Source organism: Phalacrocorax carbo, chromosome 2, assembly GCF_963921805.1.
Source record: "Phalacrocorax carbo chromosome 2, bPhaCar2.1, whole genome shotgun sequence".
Lineage (NCBI taxonomy): Eukaryota > Metazoa > Chordata > Aves > Suliformes > Phalacrocoracidae > Phalacrocorax > Phalacrocorax carbo.
Genome location: NC_087514.1, coordinates 136365997 through 136391186, shown reverse-complemented (window position 1 = coordinate 136391186; position 25190 = coordinate 136365997). Strand labels below are relative to the sequence as shown.

General features: G+C 35.2%; 1 protein-coding gene across 4 annotated transcripts in view; it reads right to left on the bottom strand.

The window, feature by feature from the left end:
• Window positions 1-25190, bottom strand: part of DGKB (diacylglycerol kinase beta) — a 363957-nt gene that overhangs the window by 214856 nt on the left and 123911 nt on the right. For 3 of the 4 annotated variants that reach the window (XM_064444510.1, XM_064444509.1, XM_064444511.1), the window contains 3 exons: window positions 15415-15531; window positions 11777-11850; window positions 4602-4676 (listed from right to left, as the gene is read on the bottom strand). In XM_064444510.1, the coding sequence (XP_064300580.1) occupies window positions 4602-4676; window positions 11777-11850; window positions 15415-15531 (266 nt within the window). Of the gene's footprint in view, window positions 1-4601; window positions 4677-11776; window positions 11851-15414; window positions 15532-19318; window positions 19352-25190 lie in introns of all 4 variants that reach the window. The other variant, XM_064444512.1, reaches the window with a different exon arrangement.

Here is a 25190-nt window from a genome sequence, read left to right as displayed (position 1 = left end):
TATTTACAATATTTAAAGATTGTGCTACGTATGCAGCAAACACAACAGTTGTCATACAACTAAAAATACTGTTAAACAGCTGTTTAAAATAAACCTTCAAACCCAAGGTTTAAGTGTCACATGTGAAGACTTATTGAGTTTTAAGTACTCCTGATATATGGTGCACAACTGTAACTTTAATCATTAGAGTACAACCAACCTGCTACGACTTGCTTTGCCATTCTTTGGCAAAAATGTAATTCTTCCAAAGAAATAAGGACCAGGTTCAAGGTTTTGTTCAGGAGAAAATAACTATGCAGTTATTATCTTCCAAAAATATTCTTGGTGTATATGTCTTCCCAGAATACTCTGTATATTCCAAATGTCCAACACCAAAGAAATACTCTAGCAATCAATTCCAATAAACAGTGAAAATAGTGTAATTTTCAAAATAGGCCTATTGCTTTGTGAAGTTATAAAGGCCCAGGTGCTGTAGATTCCCAGCTAAATTACAGAGTAAGTTGTAGGGATTCAGTTTGGCTGTCTTGGTCATCTTTTAAGTGGACAGATTTTAAGATTTTAAAAGGCCTGTTGAGGTAAACTTGCGGATAGAATTTAAAAAATATATGTTCTCCAAATTAAATGCTTAAGGGAGTTACAAAGAAATACAACTTTGTGGATACAATTTCTATTATAGAGTATAAAAATAACATAGATGAGACATTTTAAATAACAAGACTTAAGGGAACAGGAGCCTTTTCAGAGGGACAAAGCCTTTGTGAAATGATAACCTCTCTACAGAGTCATGTGGGTCTGTGGCTTGACTGCTATTCATCCAGCTATTATTTACCTCTCTGTGAGGTGAACAATAACTGAATTTCAGATTCTTCAAGTTCATTAAATCCACAATAACAGTTGTTGTCAGAAGTAGAAGACTCCTATAGAGATATAACAACCAAACAGGGAAACTCTTTTCAAGGCTAAAAACACAGGTGCTAGGCACAAATTACACAATGTATCAGCCTGGCAATTTTCACGTCACTTCGTTAACTGTGGCAGGCTGTAACTGTGGAGTACCTTTTATGCCTGTGTTCAGCTGCAGAGCTTACAGGGCTTCTCCAGCTCACCCATATCTCTCTACTCCCAAATAAAGAATGTCTAAACCATTAATTATTATACCAGTGTTTAAAGTGTAGTGTTGCCCTTTGGCTGAGAGCTCCTTGATTTTCAGGCCTCGCAGCAGGTCAGTTTCCGTTGTTGGAAAGGAATCAATGCCAGAGAGTCGGCTGCCATGTGATTTATTTGCATCACGTACATATTTCTATATAGATTCTGTATATGGCTTGACATAAACAGCTCCAAAAACCTTAGCTTAGGCATGCTAAAAAGCTACAAACGTCTTTGTTGCTGTTCCTGCAGTTCTCCAAGTACCACCCTATCTATTATGAAAGTAGGTGACACATGCACTTGAGTAATTGCACATTCAGACAGCAATACTAAAATTAATTGTCAACTTCTTCAAAATATTTTTCTGTTGACCTACTGCATGCCAGCTTATTTATAAAAAAAAAAAGCACAATATTGTGAAAGGTGGGAAGGGGTTTTGTGTGGGGTTTTGCTGCTGCTGCTCTTTTTTTTTTTAAGGGAGAGGACTGAAAGGGAAAATGGAATATATTATTTCCAGATTTTAAGGAAATTCAAATATAGGACTCCATTAGTGGCCTTTCTTCCTCTGAACAAAGATTATTTTAAACCTGTTACAGCTCAGGTCTGCTAAGGAGCTCCATATTCCAACATATTTCTGTGAAAGAACGTGGTTGTCCCACTGAAGAGTGAAAGACCTAGTGACCGAGCTGTTTACTTCTTAAAAAAAAATACAGCTGTTTGACAGTCCCCCTAAGATTTAGGATTTTACTGGTCTTCTAGTTCTCTTGTTATCTAAACAGGAGACACCTAGATTTTAGACAGAAATGAACTGGAAATATTAATTCATGTTAGCCACAGATGTTTGGAACTTGAGTTAGAAAACTTGTGAATTTTATCTTCTTGGTTGATGACAGCAGCCCGTCAAAAAAATACCACCAGAAATAAAAACTAAACATTAACTTCTGGGTTAAAGCAGACAGTTTGGCTCTACCGAAACCATGCAAATACTACCCTAATATTATAAACATTCAATAGGTTGAGTAAATGTGTTTGAAATTAGTATTCAAAAAAACCCAAACTCATAACACTCAGTTAAAATGTATTACAATAATTATAAATGCTTTAAAATAAATATACATTATGGTTATCTCTTTCCACTCAATAACAGTAATTGACATGAGGAAAACGCTTTTGTTTTTCTCTGTGCTGTACAATCTCCCACTCCATTCCATTTCAATCTAAAAGACACATATGACAATATTAAATAAAGGTAACATTTTGATTGACAATCCAGTATAACTGACATTATAATAGAGATGGATGAGTAAGTGGACGGATGGATGGATGGGCAGGTTTTATTAGGCAATGCAACTCCTGCAGAAAGGGAAACAAGGACTGGTAAGTGAAATAGAGTTTATTCAACTGCTCGCTTAAGGGACAAATTATATGCAGCCTACATAGTATTGCCAGGGGCAAAAAGTGATGGCAGGAGATAAACTGGAAATTTAGGATTATTCATTTCTGTGGAATAAATAAAAAATATACCAAAACAAGCTTAATAAAATGCAGTGTCTGTTTGAGAATTAATTAGAAATTTCTTCAAAGTGACTCTGAAGTAAACTATTTCGATTACTAATAGGACGAGAAATTGAAAATATTTTCTAAAAAACACTGTCCTGGTTCAAAAGACTAAAGTTTAAATAGCTACAGTGCAAGGTTTCAGTTTGAACTTAACACTGCCCTCTTGTGCTTCTGCCTTAAAATACATCCTCCTTTACATCACGATACATGAAAACCTGAAGTCGGTTATAGACAGAAATGCAGTCGGTAAATGGGGTTTGATTTTTTTTTAGTTTGATCTTAAAAAAAAGTTTCAATGAAATAAGATGAATTTGAACAGAAATATTTCAGCTGTTTTAAAAGTCGCCACCTCAATCCCTAGTATGACATTTCTATTACACCATATGAAAAAAAAATATTGGTTACTGGCTTTGTCTCAGTTTAAATTTCTTAAAAGTTCCTGAAATAAGTTTCTGCAATTTTTCTAGTCTACTTACTCTTTGGACTCAGGTTACTTAAATTTTCCATATGTGTCAAGACTAGCATAACAAAACACAAACAACAAATACCATTTGAGAAATAAAACAGCCCTAGCATTCAGGTACAGGATAAAATTACAGGCATGAAAGAAACCATGCATGTCATTATTTGCATTTTTTAAGCAGGTTACTGTTCTGCAGGCTGCACATTAGCCACAGTGTAGTGCAAGATATACTGAGAATCTTAACTTCAAAAAGGATTGGGCCCAATCGCTTTTCACTTTAATCAATGCTGTACACATCCCAGTCTAACACAATAAATGAATGGACAGCTGATGTAGAACAGTTTTGTGGGAGAATAGCTTCCTGTACATTTTGCCTTAAAACCAGCAACACTGGAAGAAACTGTCAGACCATACTCTTCCCAGTAATATCTCTGTGACAACTGAAATATAACTTTGCATGGCACAAACCATGTACATTTCCACCTTCTTGTTTTCCTTTAACTTAAAAGAAAAAAAGGCTAAACAAACAAAAAAGCCCAAGATTAACAAAAAAAGGTATTCAAATGAGCACAAACTTCACACCAGTGAACATATTACTCCTAAAAACCTTCTGCATCTCTTCTCAGTGGTGTAAAATTTCATGTATTGGTGACGTAACTAAATAACATCCAGTACATACACAATGATACACAGACCAGATGTTCAGTGCTGGTCAGTCTGTTTTCTTCTACCAAAGTACCCACTCCTTAAAAAGGAGACAATTTTGGGTGGCAAAAGTTGGTATCTGATACACTGCAATTCTCCTATCTATGTGAACTAGGAAGAACTATGGAACCAGCATGTTAGGCACGCGACTGCAACACTACCTGGTTCAGATAACACTTCAGTCCTCGTAAAGTCACTGCCAGCATAATCTAGCCTGTCCAGTCATTTTCTGCCCGCTACATTCCCAAGATTACGGAATTGATAAGGAGTGTGCAGCCACTGTAATTTCAAACAACATTCTGTATCTGACATGCATAAGAATATATATATGTACACAATATATATTACAGAGACACATATGTATGTGCACATACATGTTTAAGTAAAAGAAAGGTATGTCCTGCAGGTCAGTCTTTGAGGCTGCTTTATATTTGTAACTAAAGTATCCCCCATATGAACTCCAGTTGCTGATATAGCAGTAAAAGCTGCAAATAGAATGAAATTTATCACACTGTTCTTACAGAGCACTGCATGGTTATCAGTAAAACATATGATACGTAGTTTTATTTGTACATGTGAACAAATTGTACCTGTAAATTTCTGCAGCCATTCAGAGGTCTGCAGTGTTGATACATTCAAAATATGCTATATGTGCCTCAGTCTGTTCATTTGATTATGTAGCATTTTATTAAATGAGTTCCTGGTAATAATATTAACTGTGACTTACCCTGGCATTGGTCCATTTCCAGAAAGACTATAAACTTGTCGAGGATTTAAAAGGTACTGAAATTTTCTATAAATTCTGAAGAGGTAAAAGAGAGAAGGACAAAATATTTACTTACATGTTTGTAATTTTTTAAAAGCTATCAATGAAAGAATTAGAGAAGTTAACACACACTATAAATTTTTGAATTGCAGGCTCTCATTTATACCAAGAAATCAAATATTTGAACACAGCAATTATAATTCATACATACAGCGTATTGTGGGCATAAAAATGAGATGGAACTGCTACAAGCTATCTACAATTCAAATGCTGTATATAGACTGAAAAAAAGTAGGGTAAGGGGGTATAATGACACAAGAAAAGGGGACACAAAAAAAGCATTTGGAAAAGCACATTGGTTCCTATTAAAGTAACTCCATGGTAAAGGAGAGATTTATTCCTGAAATTTACTACTAACACAAAATTACAAGTATAATTAATAGCAAAAGCAAATTGCCTTTGCCACCCACCAAGAATGTCCCCATAAGTTGAACAACATTCTGAGAACGCAAATCTATTGTCAACTACATCTCCTTTGGATTATTTTTGAATGGGAAGAAAATGAAAAAGATTTAAAACCATTATTTTACTTAAATTACACATATTTTTAAATTATCTGAATTACAGAGAGCAATTTATTGATACAGCACGAAAAGTGTTGTCCTACCCCATAAGGGACCCCATTTGCCATCCCACCCCCAGAAAATATTTCTTTAAATGGCAGAATATTTCAAACTTTATCAATTTGAGGTTACTTGTCCTAAAAGTTCAACAAACATTTTGTTTTTCATTACAAATATCAGAAATGTAGTTTCCTACATTGACTACAATGTGGTAACTGCTTCAACTCTTACACAGAAACAAGAAAGTACATGAAAGAGTCAGAGATCAGATTGAATAAATGTATGCCTGGGACCTATAACAATAGTTTAAATTATAAACCCCTGTTCCTTGCTTTTAATTTTAATGTTTATGTCCTCAAGCTAATTAATATTTTAACGTTTTTAAGAAAGCATTTATTTTTCCACTGAAATATCTCTTCCTTTCTTTTTACTGTCTTAAATAAAATAGAACCATAATAACAGCTGAATTTTAACTTAAAATGTCCACGTTTTCAAATTCAGCAAAATAAAACTGTCTAGACACAATCTATATGCACATTGAGAATTTTTTTTTTCCCTTAATAGTAATGCATAATTTATCAGGCTGGGTGGAAGACAAAGGTGTAAGAATACTGAAATCAAGCGAATTTATAATTATCTCTAAAATTCCCAAATTGGAACATTTTCTTAACTTCTCAATTATTTAGTGATATCAGCTTCTCCATAAAGCGTTGTATTCAACTATACTCACACAATCTATTCCTGATGCCATTCCTGAGACAAAAAAGTCAATGTGAAATGACTGGTTTCACTTTGCAAGCATGTACACATCATTGTCAATGGTTGCAATGATGACTAAATCAGTCATTTGATAGTGAATTTACCAACACAGTACACTTCCATTTCATTTGCAGCATCTTACCAATGTAAAAGGATCCTGGTTTTAATCTTCTAGTTAGTATGTGTAAGTTGCTTCTCAGTGACATGTAGGATTTAACCTGATCAAACGTGCAGCTAATTTAATTTGTGTAGCTGACAGGTGGTCACGTATTGTTACAAAGTCCCAAAGGCTTAAGAGTGATTTGTCTAAAAGTTTGGTGCTACAAAACACACTAATTTCCTACACTCACAATACTGTTGTCAGGTATCAGTGGAATGCTATAAAAGCCTTCTTAATAAAGAGGGAGCTAAGTATCTCTAGCCAAAACCCAAAAGTCCAACTACAATAACGAAGAGATTACATTGAATCCTACTTGATTCACTGCATGCCTTTCATAGGTACTAGTTGAACATCAATACCAGATAATCACTCTATAATGACTCACTGCAAATGACACATGCTTTCAGTTATTATAACATGTTTATGTATGCTAGCTTGGGTAGAATTCATAACTAGATGGTCCACTTCCATTTATACATTCTCCAAAAAAGAGGAAGAAGCTGTTTATAAATGTTTGCCTTCACACTGAACTGTAACTAGACCCAACGGTGTGAGACACTCAAAACAAGGCAATGGACAGTAATTTACTCTTCCAGTTTAATACCTACAGTACCAAATAGCCTATTGATACTGACATGTCTCAACACACAGCTTCTGCATTTAAGTAAGGAATTGGACATGGTTTCCTTGTGACTGGAGATTTGTGCAGACAAAGCCATGAAGCAGTATAGTGGGTAATGCCTCAAAAGACAGCTTTTCTGTCATAAAGTGCTATTTAATGAACAAAGGCAGTTCATGAAGCGATCTCTTGTCCCCACTCCCTCCAGCTGGTTCTTACTCCATGACACAGTGTATCAACAAACAGTTGTGCTTCTGTAACTGTGGGGTTATTCTGCGCTGGAAAACTAAACAGATTCAATTTAAAATACAAATTCTCCGAAAAGTTTCTCCATTGTCATTTTTTATCCCTCACTTAAATCATGGCTGTGATCTCATATGAACATCAAAATTGCCACACTAGCGTAACTGAGGAGGAAGGAAATTACAGCAAGAGTGGCCAAGAGGGCTGGGATCATCTTTAAACAGGTCTGCTGATGAAGAAAATACTCATGAGTGTACCTTGGCCTGAGTTAGACTGAGCTGCTTTCTGAAAGCATAAGATCATTACTTTAGAGAGATAAAATAAAGACTGACGGAAACCCATTGGCAATTCAAAACTGGCAGTAAAGTTGACTACACTGGGGAAGAAGTTGGTCATAGAAGTCCCTTGTGCCAACTGGAGGATGCATCTTCAGTCATCTGGGAGGTGACTATTCAAGATGTGGTCAGTATATGCTTAACCTAACCCTGAGAAGAAAGCAGCCAAGGACTCCTCCCCAAAAGTAAAAGCATGCTAATGATCTTCTCTCCTAGACATACAACATTTGAAAAAGATCATTTGAAACTGCTTCAACATTTTGTCTTAGTACTAAATGAAAGCTTAGAAGGCCAGATTAATCAGAAGGTAGGAGGGAAGAGCTGCTCTGAACCAAGGTTACTTGAAAACAACAAAGGTCAAATATATCATCACCCTGTACTGCACAGACACTGAACGTGGAGTCAGCAGGAAACGTCAGTGTACGGAAGCTGATCTCCAGTGCATCCAACCGCACATTTGTCAAGGAAACAATTGTTTAACTCACCTGCTGGTCAGGCAAATAAATTGGAAAATGGGGAAGTGGAAATAAAGTAATGAGTATGGCAAAACAGCAACATCGTTTAGGACAACTCCTATGTGAGAAGCATTACCCTTAAAAATAACAGTCTTTAAAAGCACGACATGCCTGTTGTATATTCTTTCTGTTGAAAGAAACTGTTTTGTCAATGATGTACTAAATATATACATTCTATTCACAGATTATTGAAAACTGTTGTCTTGATTAGTCAGATCTCTAAGACCGACACACAGATCTGTGAGCTTTAGGATGAAATGGATGTACTGCAATTTTTTTTCTGATTAAATTAATGAACCTGTCCATTTTATGCACAGTCACTGAAAACATGCTACAACGTGATAAAGCCTGAGGAAGACACCTAATTGGGTTTTCTGAACTCCTATCCAATCCCATTCTTAATTAAAATAAATTTTTGGTGTGTGAAAGGCTTAAACTCATCAACTTCAATTCTTATCTGCTACTTTCCTCTTAATAAATATCAAATCATATTTTTGTTCTATTTTATTATAAGCATATGTACTCTCAATTGGACTAAATCATTTAAGTCCAAATAACTGTAACTGCATTTATGTTTCAGGTGATGGGCAGTAAGTATTAATCTCTCCACTAAGAAGAAAGTGTAACTGGGTTATTTTCATACTCCTTTATTTTACAATTATATCTGAAAGTCACAGCATTAGTTTTTAGAAGAGAAATCTATTCAAGAAGAGCGTGACATTTATCACTATACATTTTGCAAAACTCTGGCTTTCTAACAGAATGGAAGTTTAAAAATGTATCGATAAGGTAATTAGATATGGTCATAGAGAAAGCATTTTTGTGTTCTGAGTGCACTTCTTTTCTACATATCCATTTGTTTCCCACCACCCCTCTATTCCAACAATCAAAAACCAAAACTAAAGCACCTAACTTTTTTACCTTAAAGTGATCCTCAGTTCTTTTCCTTCACATTTGAGGGATTTGAAAAAAAATTGCAAAATACAAAAGGAGATGACAGGGTATTATTGGGGGAGTGCATTTATTCAACTGGTTGTCAGATGGATGCGTACACTCTCTCCAAGTCTAAGGGCAATGAAATGGGCTGGGTTACCATATGGCAAGGCATAAAATCTCACACGGGGAACGGTGGGAACACTGGAGTCTTCACAGTACCTGCAATAACCTTTCTGCATTCAATGAAAGTCAATTAGAAATCATAACTTCATTCACCGTGATCTCGATCTCTCAAATACCAAAAATCCTAAGTAAAGATTGAAGAATAGCTTTCAGAAAAAGATCACTTTAATTTGAATGAGTCAAGATAATGAAATTCTCATCTACAAAATTTAGTAGGTTGTGCTTCAGGGTCTTTTCCCCCCTCACTGCTGTGGAAATCATGCTTTTGTTACAGCCTATCCTTTTCTCCTGCCTCTTGATACCTGACCGGATTACAAAATCACTAAAATCAAAAAGCCTGACTTGAAACACCATAACTGTGCATTTTACAAAGCTATTTATGTCTTCAAATGTTCTGTTATTTTACTTTTCACAGCATATAACTGCCACAAAATTGGAGCGGGGTAGGGGGAATATGGGATTCCTCTATTTCTGGTTACTATCTGCAGAGCAGCCAGATAAAAACCAGGAAAAGTAAAAAATTGAAATATTATTGTTCTTTGAAAATGTTTTCATCCCGTAGATTAAATCTTCAAGGCAATATGCACTCTTAATATCCATATTTTACAATTTTATTATGTTACTGGTATTGATATGAAACATTAACACCTAAAAGGCAGAGAGCAAATCCCTTCTCATGAAATAGCCCACATGTGGAAGTGTACTCCTTTTTTTAACCTTTTTGAATCTAGTTTTATATCTTACCACAAGATATTATCTCCTGCTGGTCAATGACTTGAGAAATGTCTACATGACTATGCAGTTGACCTTTTGACGTGCTCCTCCTAACACAGAAATATTGAGTGCAACTGTGACACATTAGTATGCGATTTAACATTTTCTTTTGTGTGGCATCAAAGCCCATTTAAGACGTTCTCCTACTTCACTATACTCAGCTGCTATTGGATGTCCTCATGCTATACACTTTATTGTGTAATGACACTTGTAGGTAACAGTGTTAGTGAATGAAGCGTATATAAGGCGTTCATTTTTTACATTCAAATAATTCCTGTGATCTGCTTGGCCTCAGTAACAGTTACATTAACATAAACTGAGAAGTGTCAGACTGCGATGCATGAATGGGAATAGGAGCTTGGGAAGGGGAACAGGTTTTACACTTGCTTTTACTCTGGAGAATATCTAACATTAAATGACATCCCTTGTGCATTAAAGCCCATTCAGACTGCAACACGAGATCAGTTATGAGCTGGGAGCTGAAAGCTGTGAAACAGCATTCCATTAAATTGTGTCTAGGTTATAATTAGTATGTAGGTACAGCTCTCTAACCTGCCTCTCACCAACATAATTCCAGACTGGATCCCTGATCTACTCACTTTATATCTGTACTATAAAAAAGTCAAGCTGAGTGCTAGTGCATTACCTTCTACAATGCTGAAGACCAGGGCTACCTCACATTACTACTGTGTCTGAAACATGGATGGTCAAGAGGCTCATACTGTTTTGTTGCGATTGCAAAGGCATGTTCCTGAAACTGTTTAGAATTAATCTTTTAGATCATTAACTGCCTTTGACACAACTAGCATTGTTGGCATTGCTGTTATCTAGGTATACCAGTCCAAGGATTATATAAACAGCTCCTAAACAATAACCTGTTCTCTCTGGTCTTCAAGCACCGTTTTGGTTAAATGTTCTTCAGCTCTGAGAATTCCCCTAACACCTACTCTGCAGGATTTTGTCCCTTCTGTCCGTTTACTTTAAGGAACACTGTTTGAAAGAAGTGATCTAATGGAGACAGTGGGGAAGAGGTAGGGAAAGCTGACCCACTTGCAGTTTACTTGCTTGATTCCAAGCTTTAGAAACACACTGGATCCCTCCTTTTGTGCTTTTGGGTACCCCCATCACCCAGTATCCACAGGTGTCATCTTCAGCCTGATCTTGGCCAAAAGACTGTAATCTGTTTCAAGACCTGAAGGATAAATTACAGCACTGATGTTGTAAGCTAGGCTACAAAAATTTAGGGATTTGTAAGATTATAAGAAATGGCTATATTGTTAGGGCTTGTGTTCAGAAGTACACTCTGAAAAATCTGCTAAGGGGTAGCTAATTCAGCATTTCTGCCTGAGTTTGATGGACAAAGTAGGAGAAGAATGCTCTTTACCTGTTTTATCATGCCTCTGATACACTAACATTTAAACATAAACTTAGGCAGTTTGCATTTAAGTCAATACAATTAATGACATATAAAAAATAAAGCATGTCTTTAAAGTTTGTGTTATTGGACTTTAACTGGATTGTTAGAATGCTTCCTCTCAACAGGAATCAAAAGGTTTATTCACTGTAGGAAATCTTATGGAGAGGCTGGTGAGTCTACTCACTAAATCTTTGAAAGGCTAGTCATAGATTTGAAAATGAAATACTGTTTCTGATTTCAATTATTGGCCCATCTGCATAATTATACAGAGATTAAAAGAAAACTGTTATAACTTCAAAACTGCAATGCAAAATATAGCTACTTTTTCTGATCTAAAATGAAACTGTTGTATAGAAAAAACTCCATAATTCTGAAGTATTTAACTTCAGAATTTGTAACTATATGCTAGTGTGTGTGTCTTCTAAATAGGAAAATGGGGTGTTCAAATGTGAGACATAACAGTATAAAATGTTGGATTTCTTTTCATATACAAACTTCTAACGTCCATTTTTAAACATATCACTGAGATCAAGAGAGAAAAAAAAAAAAAAAAGAGAGAAAATAAACCTTACCTTTCTCCTTGTTTCCCACCACTTTTAGGATTGACAAAAACTAAAAGTGGATGAGTGCCTGGAACTGGAGTGATCTAAAAGAAGGGAATAACACAGCCACTCATTAATGCTGTGTGTTGCATTCATTTTTTCCTATAGTAGACAGAAAACAAAAAGCTTAATGCAAACTCTATGTTATGCTATGTAATCCAGCTGGAAGCAATTCCATACTTTGCAATAATCCTCACTTCATTAATTTGCCACAAACTGGAAGTGACTTTTTTTTTTTTAACGCTAGCTGTCTGTCTTACAGCTGTGATGCCATTTTAACCTATAATTCCATTGAAATATTGATATATATAGGTTACATCCATCAATAGAGAAGAAAACTTTAAATGCAAGAAATGCATGACTGATTCTGATAGTAATTTCCTATAGAAAAAGCTATGAAGAAACTATTTTGTAGTGAGAAATTACACTATACTATAAAGGTCAAATATAGCTATATGAAATTTTAAACGTCATGGAATAATTTTTAAATCTGCCATATTTTATATGATATGAAATCAACAAATTAACAAATGTAATGAGTTCCTTTAAACACCTTAGAAAGCTGGAAAACTTAAAAAGTAGAGGAGAAAACAAGTAGAATAAGTACAAGCCTGAGGAAAAGAATGGAGAGGAAGGGCACAAGGGAACTGAGGGAAACAATGACTCCTGCCATGTTTTCCAATTCTTTTGTGCATGGAAAGTTTTACATGTTCACATTAATGTGCAGCTTTGCAAACTAACACCTTCCTTCAAAGTAAGTGTTGGTCTGTACTTTCAGATACTTTAAGCGTGTTCACTGCCTTTGCTCTATAGACTACTAAGAACATAAAAAAATTACATGAGATGATCTCTAATATCTGGTTTTAAACCATAAAGCTAGGCTATTCATATTAAAAATTATCACTCTTACACATATATCAATTCTAGAATGTTTAAAAGCATAATATGAGTTCAAAGTCAACATCTCCAAAGTCATGCACTAACAACTTCAGAGGTGAAGCTTAGACTGTGTTTCAAAATGATACATTGAAAGCTCCTGCTCCAAATCCTTATTCATAATTCCTGAAATAACAAAATCTTTTCAGCTGAAGATTTCATAAAATGTAATTTAAGGCAGAACCTGAGCAACATGACAGCTAAGGAGTCATACAGGCATCCCATAGACATAGGCATATAATCCTGTAGGCATAAAAGCACTTTGCTTCTAGTAGCAAGTGTTAGGCACTACTGTGTCAACTCTATTCATAACTTTACAAACAATGGATCCAAATCTGTTCCAATATATACAAGAAATAGAGAAAAACTCTGGGTGGAATTAAACCTAGCATAAAACCAACCCAGCATCACATTCTGTCAGAGTATATTGCTATGGTAAAGTGCTGTATGTTGAAACATATATCAAATTGCAGGATATAGTCAAGTTTGTCATATATTTAATTTTTATCTACTGTTTTAATCAATTTTAGTTATTTAGCCAATTCCCATGATGTTTGTTCCTGTGAACTAAGTGTAAACCAATGGTGTTCATTGTGACAGAGATGGACTACCTACTGAAATCCCTCAGGACGCAGGTTAATTAATGAGACTCATCCTAAGGTTATACATGATCTATTACTTCCTCTAATTAGAAATAATAATCCTGATCATTATGCTGGTTAGCTAGAAAGAAGTAAGATGAATGTGCTTAACTATGATTAATTGTCTTTAAGTCGTGCAGATCTCCACTGCCACTAAGTTATGCGCTCACTGCTGTCTGATGGAAGGAATGTTTGGTCTTGATACTTTTCTCAACAAAAGCTAAATGATTAACTTATTTCTATTTTAAATCTTTTATTTCAAAACTTAACCATATTATTACAAGTAGGAGGTTTATGACCATCAAAAAAAATCTAATAGCCAGCTTGTATTTCACTCAATTCCAAAATAAAGTCTCTCTCAATTAATTTCTTAGGATTTTCCAAATTACGTTTCTAGGTAACGTAGATCTTTCCATATAATAAACAATGCAACTAAAGATTTAGACTAAATTGGTGAAAATTTGCAAGCCTTAGTCTAGCAGGTTTTAAAGCAAACTCCACAAAGTTATTGGACAAGTGACTTTAAACAAATTAAATAAACAAAAAGTTTTTTTTAAAAAAAGTGGTGGACCAATTATATATAGCTTCTTCCATATCAGAAACAGGTCTCACAGGAGTAGTGAGAAGATTTGCTGGGTATCTTTGATTTGTTATCTTGGGAACTTAAATCATGAACAAATGCAATTAACATCACAATCAAGTTTTCTGAATAAAAAGGCTTCCAAAAAGTCACAAAAAGCCTTTTCTTGTTCTTTGAAATCACTGAAGATCATGTTAAATTGAGACCATGCAAGCAAAATTAGAGTATTAAAATTACAGTAGCACATTTTGGCCAGATACAGGAGAATTAGAGTAGTATACTTTGATCAGCTACAGAATTTTTTTGCTCCAGACCATCTTTAGGCAAAATACTAACATTAATTACTGGTTATATTTATGGAATCTTACATCTTTGTGGAAATAGTTCCAAAATTATACAATCTGTGAGTGGAAAAAACCTAAGAGTCTCACTAATCTCAGCCTTTCACTATGGTATCCTTTGAGATCCACTCAGCCTTCACAATGATCAGGTTATCATTATTGATACGAATGAACGATTTAATAGTTGGTGCTAAGATGGATTCCTGTTACTCCACACCAATTTGATCCAACAGAGAAACCCAAAGACCACACTATTATAAGCAAATTATGAAATCATTATGAGGTACACAGCATTTGATATATGGTAATGGAATCTTTTACATTTTAGTGAACCTCAGTTGCAACATGTCAGAAGATACAGAGAACAGGTAACTATGTATATCAAATGATTATCACATTGTTATCATGATGATCATTTAAGTCCTGAGGAAATACAGAAGCAGCATCATGTATGAGAACATTGACTCTACTCGAAACTACTTATTCCCAAGGGAAAGAAGTCAAGCAGTTCAGGCAGAACTTCTGGCATGCCTCTAAGTAACCTCCCTAAAATAACATTAGCTCATCACGCACAGGTTTTGCTTTCAAGTAGAAAAAAATTCCATTTTTATTTTAGATATCACTATTACTAAAACCACCTTGCTTCTTTCCACTCTTAATTTTGATGTGCCAAATACTCTACTTGGAAATACTGGGACAAATAAGATAGTTGAAGTTTACTCCATTCATCTATTAATTAACAGGTCCAAATGAAAATAGTGAACAGTTATTGAGACATAGATTTATAAAGTAATTTAACACAATGCTGCGTGACAGATACTAAAACAATCAAGTTCGGCTTCACCCCACAGTATGAGTGTTTTAGAGCTAGTTTTCCCTCCCTCTTAATGTCTTAGAAAATCCTACCAATCACGAGAAGCAGATTTGCACTGCAGGATTCCTGTATGGATGGAGGAATTTATGTTATGATTATATTTTTAAATGTGTAAACGTGAAATATTAGAAGAGTGAATGTATAAGGAAATATTTCACTTTAGAGATTGCTTACTCTATTACTGTCTTTATACACCTAGAAGTATCTCCTTAAAATTAAAATAACAATAATCACACCTGAAGACCTTGTCCGTCTACGGTGACGGAATTTGCTCTTTGCATTTTGTTCCTTTCTCCTAGTTTGTTCATTTGCTGTGGGCAACTCTTTTCTTTTTTCACTGTTGCCTGTCTTTCCTTGAAAAAAGAAGAGAAAAGGAGAAAATGGAACATTTTAACACATCATATAGTGCTATACAACTGTAACTGAGACTGTGCCTCCACAAAGTTGGGGGTTTTTTTGACTAGAGAGTAATGTCAGATTCTGCTTTAATGAAAATGAGATCTCAGTCAAGTTATTACACAATGTCTGGCCACTTCACATAACATCTATCTATGCGCCTGGACATTCCACAGTGACTAGGCAATAGATGGATGAAAAGTGTGCAGTCACAACACAAATTAATGCAATGATGTGAAAAAATAATCTGACATCGCCAGGATGGCATTCTGAAACTTGAAAGCCAATCACACAAAATACTTGGCTGTTTGATAAGCACATTGATAGGAGATCAGTAATTTATTGAAATTTCATCCTAACTGCTAGCAAAGGTTGGATGCTTCAAAAGTACTTTACCACTTTGGCAAAATATGCCTGTTCTAAATGCACCATAATCAATTGACTGAGTGGATTTTTATAAAATATGTATTTTGTATCAGAAAGAAACCAGAATCTACATCAGATTCTAAGCCATTGGGCACCTTTTGATGCTGGTACACAGCATAATCAGACGGTTATTTGAAAGAAGCAGCTCAGAAGTATGTTGCTGTAATCATATTTTCAACCATTGTCAGGTCATTTCAGAGAACTCTGAATAAAGAAAAAAAAAAAAAAGTCCTTGCTCTTTGTATCTCATTTATGCTATTTATAAACTGCACCCAGCATGTCCTTTTAGGTTGTCCAAAAATGCACCATAAAATAAGACAGCAGATGTTTATCAAATAGAATCAGCGTCCCCAATCCCAACTGTACCCCAGTCACTTTCCTCACTTCACAAGTGCAAGGAGGCTTTAAACTAGTCAAGGGAATGGGCTGGCACAAAGCTGCTGCACTAGAAAGGAGCATGAAGGACACTGTCGCACCCCCTGCAACTGCACTCAGTAAGCAGTTCATTAAATGTTACCATTTACGTTCCATACCAGGCCAAATCCATCTCTGTGGTACCTCTGATAAAGCCTTAGGGATTGCACTAGCAATTAATCCATGCCACTCTTTGTGGAGCAGTTTAAACTGGTAAGAAATTTGACACAGATTCTCTGGCAGGAAGGGAATAACTCCCAGCTTAATACAGCGCCTTCCTAGTATTACTGTAACACAGATGTGGTCCATCACTGTTTTTAGACCGCCTTTGGTTTCCTTAAATTTGAAGACTGACACAGCCTCAGTCTAGTCCTGATGCAAGTAGTGGTCCAAGTCATCCCAGGCTGCTTCAGGCAGCCAAGTGCTTTGGGGAACTGTGGCAATCTGATCACATTTCCTATAAAAGGGCAGACAAACCTACAAAATGGGAAAAAACCAGGGGGGTCTATGCTATTTCCCATATGCAGTGAAATTCCTAAAAGGTTAGTTAACTGAGCTCTTAGATGCTTTGAGTAACTTGATCAGTTCAAGAAAAGGTCCAAGAGTCTAGGCTACAGTATCATTGCTTTAAACTGAAAACAGTAAAAGCAATTGCAGCTATTCATCTCAGTCCAAACCTTCAAAACACAACCACTGTCCATATCAGTGCCTAAGAAATCACCAACTCTGTGCTTATTTGTTTGGCGATTTTTTACAAACTAGAACTAGGATGAGGCATCCAAATGGAATAACATTTGTGAACTAACACAAAACATTGATGCACAAAAGTATTTATTGGTTAGTGCCAAGGAGAGAGAGAAAGAAACTTCAGTATGAAGGAACCTTCATATTTCATTACATATGTAAAAAGCAGCTTTGGGGTTTTAAACAACTTTACAAATAACTACCCTTAAAAGTCACTACATTCCATAACAAGTAAGCATACCGTGTCAAACAGGATTTTATATTACAGCCAAACCTGGCTCTTGGATACTGCATCATTTAAAAAAAAAAATCAAATCAGATGTCAGTAATGCAGTCACACAGCTAGTAAAAAACAGCGATCTCTAACAAAAATCAGAGAGGGAGAGCAAATTTTAAAAAGTCAAGAAAAATTTTAAGCTAAACAACATATTTGTGCCACTTCAAAGAAAAATGTAGCAGAAAGGAACAGATCCAGCACATTGAGTGTGTGCATTCAGAGAGGTTAAAAAGACACTGTTCAAGAGGCCTACTGATAAAGCGTGGCACTAAAAATCTTCTTGCATATATCATGCTATTAATTAGAGGAAAAGTATACACCGCTGAGAACTGTCTTTACAAAAAGGATGCTTACCACGGTGCCCAAAGCTGCTGTTATCAATCGTGCACAAACAAAATGTGGTAACAATTACCTGAAGCAAAGTTTTGGATATTCTTTTTGTTCCAGCATGATGCACATAGCAGCAAATACCCTCAACTGGCCCTGGCCCTATGACTGCTACATCAGCAACATTCCTTCTCCAGTTTATATTACCTGTCCCATAAGCAAAACAGTTTCTTACTCACAGAGACAGCTTCTCCTAAGCAGTGACTACACAAGATTAGGCCATACACCTTACACAATATGAGGACAAAACTATATTCACCATAGAGAATTGTCTAGAGTGTTATTAAAAAAAAATCAAATATGAATACTTGACCTCATTATCATTGAAGGTCTGTTTCCTTCAATTTTCTTGAAGAAAGTACAAATAAAGTATTTCATATTACCTGGCTTATATGTATATGACACCACAATACATGTCACCACATGTACTAGTAGTGCCCTCTGAAACATTTCTGAAGAAGCTGATAGGAGAGTCTAGATTTCCTGGAGTTATATATCCTATAATTTTTAGATAGATTTCATATTATTGAGGATCTGACTTACAGCTTGTATAAAATAATATAATAATGTTTATCTTAATTCTACTGAATAAATCTATTAATGGAGCACAAAAAGACTTAGCATTTTATTTAAAAAACCTCTTTTAAATATTCTCGCACAGCTAACTTTGTTTTATATATGAAATAGAAAAGTGGCTTTCTAATCCAGTCATACGTGACTGTTTGAATAACTTTCTTTCAGGAACTATAACATTACTAAGCATTCCAAGAGTGTCAGAAACTAAACAGTCTCATTTTTTATGAGATAACAACAGTTTAACAAAATCACCTGTGGGTAATAGTCTACAAGTTCTAGCAATGTTAAGACAAATTTGACATGCATTGAACAAATGGTTTTACAGAATGCAAAAATTTATTTTTCAAGGTAAGAAATGTTTCTACAACAGCTGTGCTGTATTTAATATCTTGTTAATTAAAGCATACAAAATGATAAATGTAACTGTGAACCATTTTGTTTAGTGGACATGCATGAGGCTGATAGAGATACTGAATACAGCATTTTAAAAGCTATTGTACATTTTGATGGCTCAAAGAATCAAGCTTTTCTGTTCTTTTGGTATGTGCCAGAGCACATACCTTTCAAAATAGTACTTACCATAACAAATTTTTTCCACCCATTTTTGCACCTCTCATGCCTTCTTTTCTCCCCTTGAACTCCCACTTTGAAGCCAATATCCATTAACTGGAGCTTCTACCATTCAGTATTGCTCCAGAGAGATCACTGTCAGATAAGAATTATTCAATTGTATCTACCCCTTATTCATCCAAATAAGAAAAAAAGACTTGATAAATAAGACAGAGCCTTTCAAATGACAACACAGAATACCACGTCTAGATTTTTAGTTCAGCCCCAAAATGCACTTTTATAGCAAGAAGAATGTACAATATCATGATCCGTTAGTACTCGTGCGTACATGGATGCCTCCCGTTACGCACCTCAGGGAGCAAACCTCCTAAAGTGGGTAGCGTCTGTTGGAAAAAGAGAATGTTAGGGCGCAACAGCGAACAGCAAGGGGCATGGCACGAGGAACGTTACCTTGCAGCAGTTGTACTTAACAACAAATGTACATGGCGCTTTTTTACACATTTGCACAACCATACTCCCCCAATGTTTTGGCTGTCATATTTTATAATTTATAGTCTGAGAAGTATGTGTGGTATCCTTTTATCACCAGCTAAAAATACTAGGAAACCTGTGGACTATATTCTTTCAAATAGGACAAAGAGATACTTGGTACCTGGGGAGTACTCGTTTTACCTTCCAGCTCTTATATTCATCCAAAGCAAGGAATCTTATGTAAAAAGCTTTCTTCTACTACAATTGACACGCTATACATCATTCATCCTCAAAAAGAATTTCTACTCTTTCTCTAAATAGAGGTACAGTCTCGTCCTTTACACAAAACTCTGATACTTAGAAATATCATACTCTATCATAGCTGGTATAAGAAAAGAGATGAATAGTATCTAATGGCTTACTACGTAGTTACCTCTTTACATTTTAACTGCTGACACAGAATCCAGTGCCAATGCAGCAAAAACTGCTTTTTCTCACCTTGTCTCTTAATCAATAACTGTAAATCTATTTTTGTGGATTATTTTGTACACAGCTGAGATTATTTAAAACAATTTATTTTACATTAAACAACAATTTATTTATACATTAAGTAGGATTGTAAAGCGTTATTGAACGGTTAATACCATTATACAGTTTGTCAAGCAATGACTGAAAACTCAAGATTACTTCTGTATGATAATTACTTCTTTTATACTATATGCCTTCAGATGAGGTATATACTTTAAAGCCCAACTTGGAGATGGGGGTGCATACGGAAAGAACTTAATTCTATGTTAATATGCATAAACTGAAACAGTTATAAAAAAAAAATATCTTATTTTAGAACTCTGGAACTTGAAAGATATTGATCGGGGAACCTGGTCATGGAAGATCAGATGAAATGCATGGAACACCGTGTAATGGTATCCTCAAATGTTTGTAGGATGAAGGCCACGGAAGTTTTAATATGTAACTTGAATACTAAACTGATGCTTTGGGTTTTTTAAGGAACTTGGAGGAAGGTTGCTCCATGATTCCTTAGAGCTATTTTGTTTAATGATACAGGAATCTCCAAGTGGTGCAAAACCTGTGCTTTGATATGCAATGAAATACTCACATAGGTACTCCAAACTGTCATTTTGTAAACCTATGTGGTATTCAAGGCCTTGCTAACAAAAATTCCATTCCATGCAATTTCTATCCACAGTTACACAATAACCAAAGAGAATCAAAGATTCCGACACCCTGAGAACTGAAAAAAACCTGCTACCACTACCCCAAAACCCAGGGAAGCAATCTGTCTGTAATATCTATTTGATATCACATCCAGCTAACTATGATTTAGATGTGCTAAAATATTTTGAAAATTTACCCTATAAAATTTTATCCACACATCCAGCTCTAACCCTGACTACATGCTAATCAGAAGGGCCAATATTAGGACACCACCTCACTGCCTTGAAAGGTCTGTAGCACAATACCCAGCTCTACATCCATAGCTGAAGCTACAAGTCAACCTGTGGACAAGATTAACAACCAATTCACTAGCAAAAATACTGTCCAGTGTGCTGCACATGCCCATACTATAAAGCAAATATAAGCGTTCTGCTTTTTCTGAGAGCTGTCTTGATAGAAACAATTGCAGCTAAACAAAACCAAAACCAAACAAACAATAACAAAAACCACCAAAACCGAACAAATAAACAAACAAAAAAATCACATTATGCCAATCAGAGGGAGTTATTTTGTTACCCATAATACTTGTAGCCAAAATATGTGAAAAGAGACAAGGCTGGAACACAGATGACGTCATTTAGAATATCTTCTGAAACAGCTGACTGCAAGACTCTTCTAAACCAGGAATCGCTGCATGATAACTTTATATATATATACTTTGTGTTGATTGTTTAGTATGTCTTAATACAGATGTAAAGAACTACACATCAAAATCACAATCAAGCATGTCGGCCTTAGCTGGCTGAGATAACTTGCCTTACGTCTTGCACCCATTCAATATATGCATCAACATGCACCAACAGTAGGGCCCAAGACTTTTAATTTTATTTGCAATCTAAAATGAACTTGGGCTATAACAGGCAATTATATACATCATCCAAGAAAGACAAAAGAGTAGGAAAAGAATTTTGAAAATAAAAACATGTTAAACTCCAATGGGAGAGGATGTAAGGAATAAACTTAGGGACAGACAGTAGTGATGAGTTGTGGGCAGGCAACTAGATATAACTTAAAATGACTGAATGGCTGCCATTTCAGTTTATCAGCATCTTATTATTTTAACATTGAACTGTGTTTGCCGAACAGATAATTAGTTAGGAAGATACATTTTCCTCCAGGGCAATTATTAATTTCCTTCTGACTTCAAAGAAATGAAAAAGCTCTTACTGTAGATAAGCACACCATTATATTTCAAGTCTGTTTTAGATTCTCAGAGAACTGAATCTGCAATGTGATAAGCAATTGAAAAGGAAAAAATGTTTTGTTTTTTAAATGTTTAAATTGCAATGTCATTACCTAATATTCATCAACCAGATTTAAATTCTACCCCCCCCCAGCATATATATTCAAATAACTGGGTTTTTTTCATATCATCTTTGTTCAGAAGCTCAGAATAAGGCTAGTGCTCCACTTCAAAGGATCAAGTTGCTCATAAAGATGCTTAAACACTGCATTGACTTTCTGCACTCCATGTTGAGCTTGGATTCAACTGAGTTAAAACTGATCTCTACTATGATAACAACAGAAGAATAATTTTAGGATTAAAAACTGGAAAAGGGATTAAGAAAGCTCGTTCTTCAACCAGCAACTGCTAATTCCCTTTTTCTCTCTCTACATCTCTGCTTTCCTATGTGAGTAACATCTACCCACCTCACAGGAAAACAGTATTAGTAAAACATATTATCACACATGGAAAAAATATCTACTTAACTATGTTGCAACTATTATACAGCCATTAGCTATTCTATCTAGTCTCTCTAAATACTGATAGTCAAAGAAAATTCTTGTACAATATTTTTAATTTCAATTCCGTAGTACTTTTTGCCAGCATCTCAACACACTATATTTATGCAAGTTTGAAGCTACAGATCATAATGTATATTGTTTAGTTGCACAAGGCACACTGCTTTATCTAAAACATTTGTAATTACTGCGTATGTTGTTTTATGTGCCTACAGAGAACTAGTTATAAACAAAAAATTTTTGAACATTTATGGTCTCGTATAATAAAATGCCAAACCAACCCAGACTCAACTCAAATCAGATATATCTGTTTCCTCCACCAAAATAAATAGCCATTTATATTTTGAAATAAGAGGTCAAGTAAATTCCACTTATGATGGTATTTTATATTGGATTTATATAAACAACTCTATGATGTATAAAAATTCTCTATATATTTAATATATACCAAATTCTCTCTCTATATATATTCTATATTTATATAAATTGAATTTATGTTAAAAAGATTTTGTCCTAAAATGTTATAAGCATCCTCAGTAGGCAAAAGAAAAGCCAAATTCATTCACAAGAGAAAAGAAACAAAAAGTGCATTGTTCCAAACTTTTTATCTTGATCGCCAGTTTGTCCCAGACTGCTGAACAATGAAGTTGAAAATTAAACACAAGGAAACATATCCAATTTTAAATTTTTCTTTCACTCCTTATCTTCAGTATTACACCAGACCCTCCCCCTTTGAAATAAACTGGTTACTATGGAGACAGCGATAACTGCCATATAGTAACACTCACACCGTAATCAGGGTACCTTATGTTTTACAGTTTATTCCATAATTTTTTTTAGTCCACGATTAACAGTTTTAATTATAGTTTTCAAAACCGATGTCAGAATTAAGTACGAAGTAATTAATTGTAAAATTCACATAAACAACAGGAGACTCAAAGTCATCATACATTATGAAATAAATATATATTTATTAAATAGTAGGCTTTTATTGGTTGATTTGTCATTACCCAAGGCTATATCTATTTTGGTGGGAAATAGAAAAATCTAATTACTTTTCAACAAACATAAATATGAATTAGAACATCCTGTGTGTTTACAATAAACGGAGCAAAGTAAAGGAAGGCATGAAATAAAGAAGCCAAAATGTATGCTAGCATTTTTCCTCTTCTGCCTTATAAAGGGGCGGGGAGGAGAGAAGCTGTCTCATAAGGAGAGACCAATCTTTTTTCTTCACTGCTCAGTCATCTCATTCCAATACCCAGTTTTTAACCTGGTTATGATCTAATTCCGTACTCTTGGTAGGCTAGGATTCAATTGAGTTAAAGATTTTTAAACTCACTGCCAGTCAACCTTATCATGAACTTTCATTATGTGCATGTAATTAATTGGGTCCAATGAACAATATCAGCACTGAGTTATAGACTTTTCCCCCCCACCATATAATTAGAATATAATTACCCACAGGATATCAGAATGATGCAAAACCTTTCCTCTAAATGTGCCCTCATTAGGAAACAAGTCTCAATGTACATTTATTCAATCAGTATGAATTAATTAAAACGTTACCGAAATAAAAGAGAGTAACATTAAAGTGTATCTGACATCTATTAAAAGACTATCACTTGAGATCTGCACACACAGTTTATAACAAAACTCATTTAACTTAAACAAAAAACTTCACCGTACAACAAGCCTTATATACAGTAAACAGAAAAGTAAAATGGACTAGTTTTACAGTTAACAGACCACATTTTACTAAAACATTTAATATTACAGTGAGATATGAAAAAATTTACATGGCATTGAATCTAGACAGTTGTGTGATTCTTTCATGATATGCAATTATCAACTGCTTGAGCTTCCCCGTGGTTTCTTCTTCAGCTTGAGAATGTAGCTTATTGCATTCAGGAATAACATTTGACATGTTCCATTTTGTGCAGTTTTGAAGATGGGAGGCCTCATTTAACCTAGACCAGCCATCTCACTTTCAGATGACCAGGCATCTAGGTTCTCTCTCCAGCCATTGAGAGAAGGGACAGTATGAGAGGATCATGCCATTCACTCTATTTTAGAGAAATTTCTCTTGTGTCTAGAGAGACCCTAAATGAGTAATTTACTTTAATTAATTAAAATAACGGTCACCTGAGCTGAGACAGCTATGTTTAGGGGGGAGAGAAATGTCACTCTCTGTCATATTACAATCAGGAAGGGTAGATTTTTTTATTTATTCTTCACAGTTGCAGCAGTGATTTTGGACATCAATGGATGTCTAGGAAATGGGAAAACTGAGACGATATGGACCTGAACAACAAATTGCAGCTGAGACACCAGTTTGGTAGCTCTGGTACAATACACGGTGCTGTGAAATGCAATTAATGAAAAAAAAAATATCTATGTCTGCAGAAGGAGTCAATGCTGGACTTCACAAGAACTGAAGAAATGAGACATGCTGGACAAAAAAGCTAAAAATATGAATGTCCTTAGTTCTGCAAAGAGAAAAGACGAAAAGTAGCTTGTACCTTTCAAGGAAAACTTAGGAGAAGGCATCTTGGTCTGAGGTGAACTGACAGTTTTCTGGAAGAAGTCTGGACTATGAAAGTTACAGGTGGAAGGCAGGGCCAAAACTTTTGGGAGATCAAAGATACAAGACTCTTCAACTTGCTCTTTTCCCCACTACTCCTATAACTTATTCTATGGGAGAAGGAGATACATTCTTCTCTGATACCTCAAAACACTCAGAATAAATCTGGTACAGAAAGCATTGTGCTT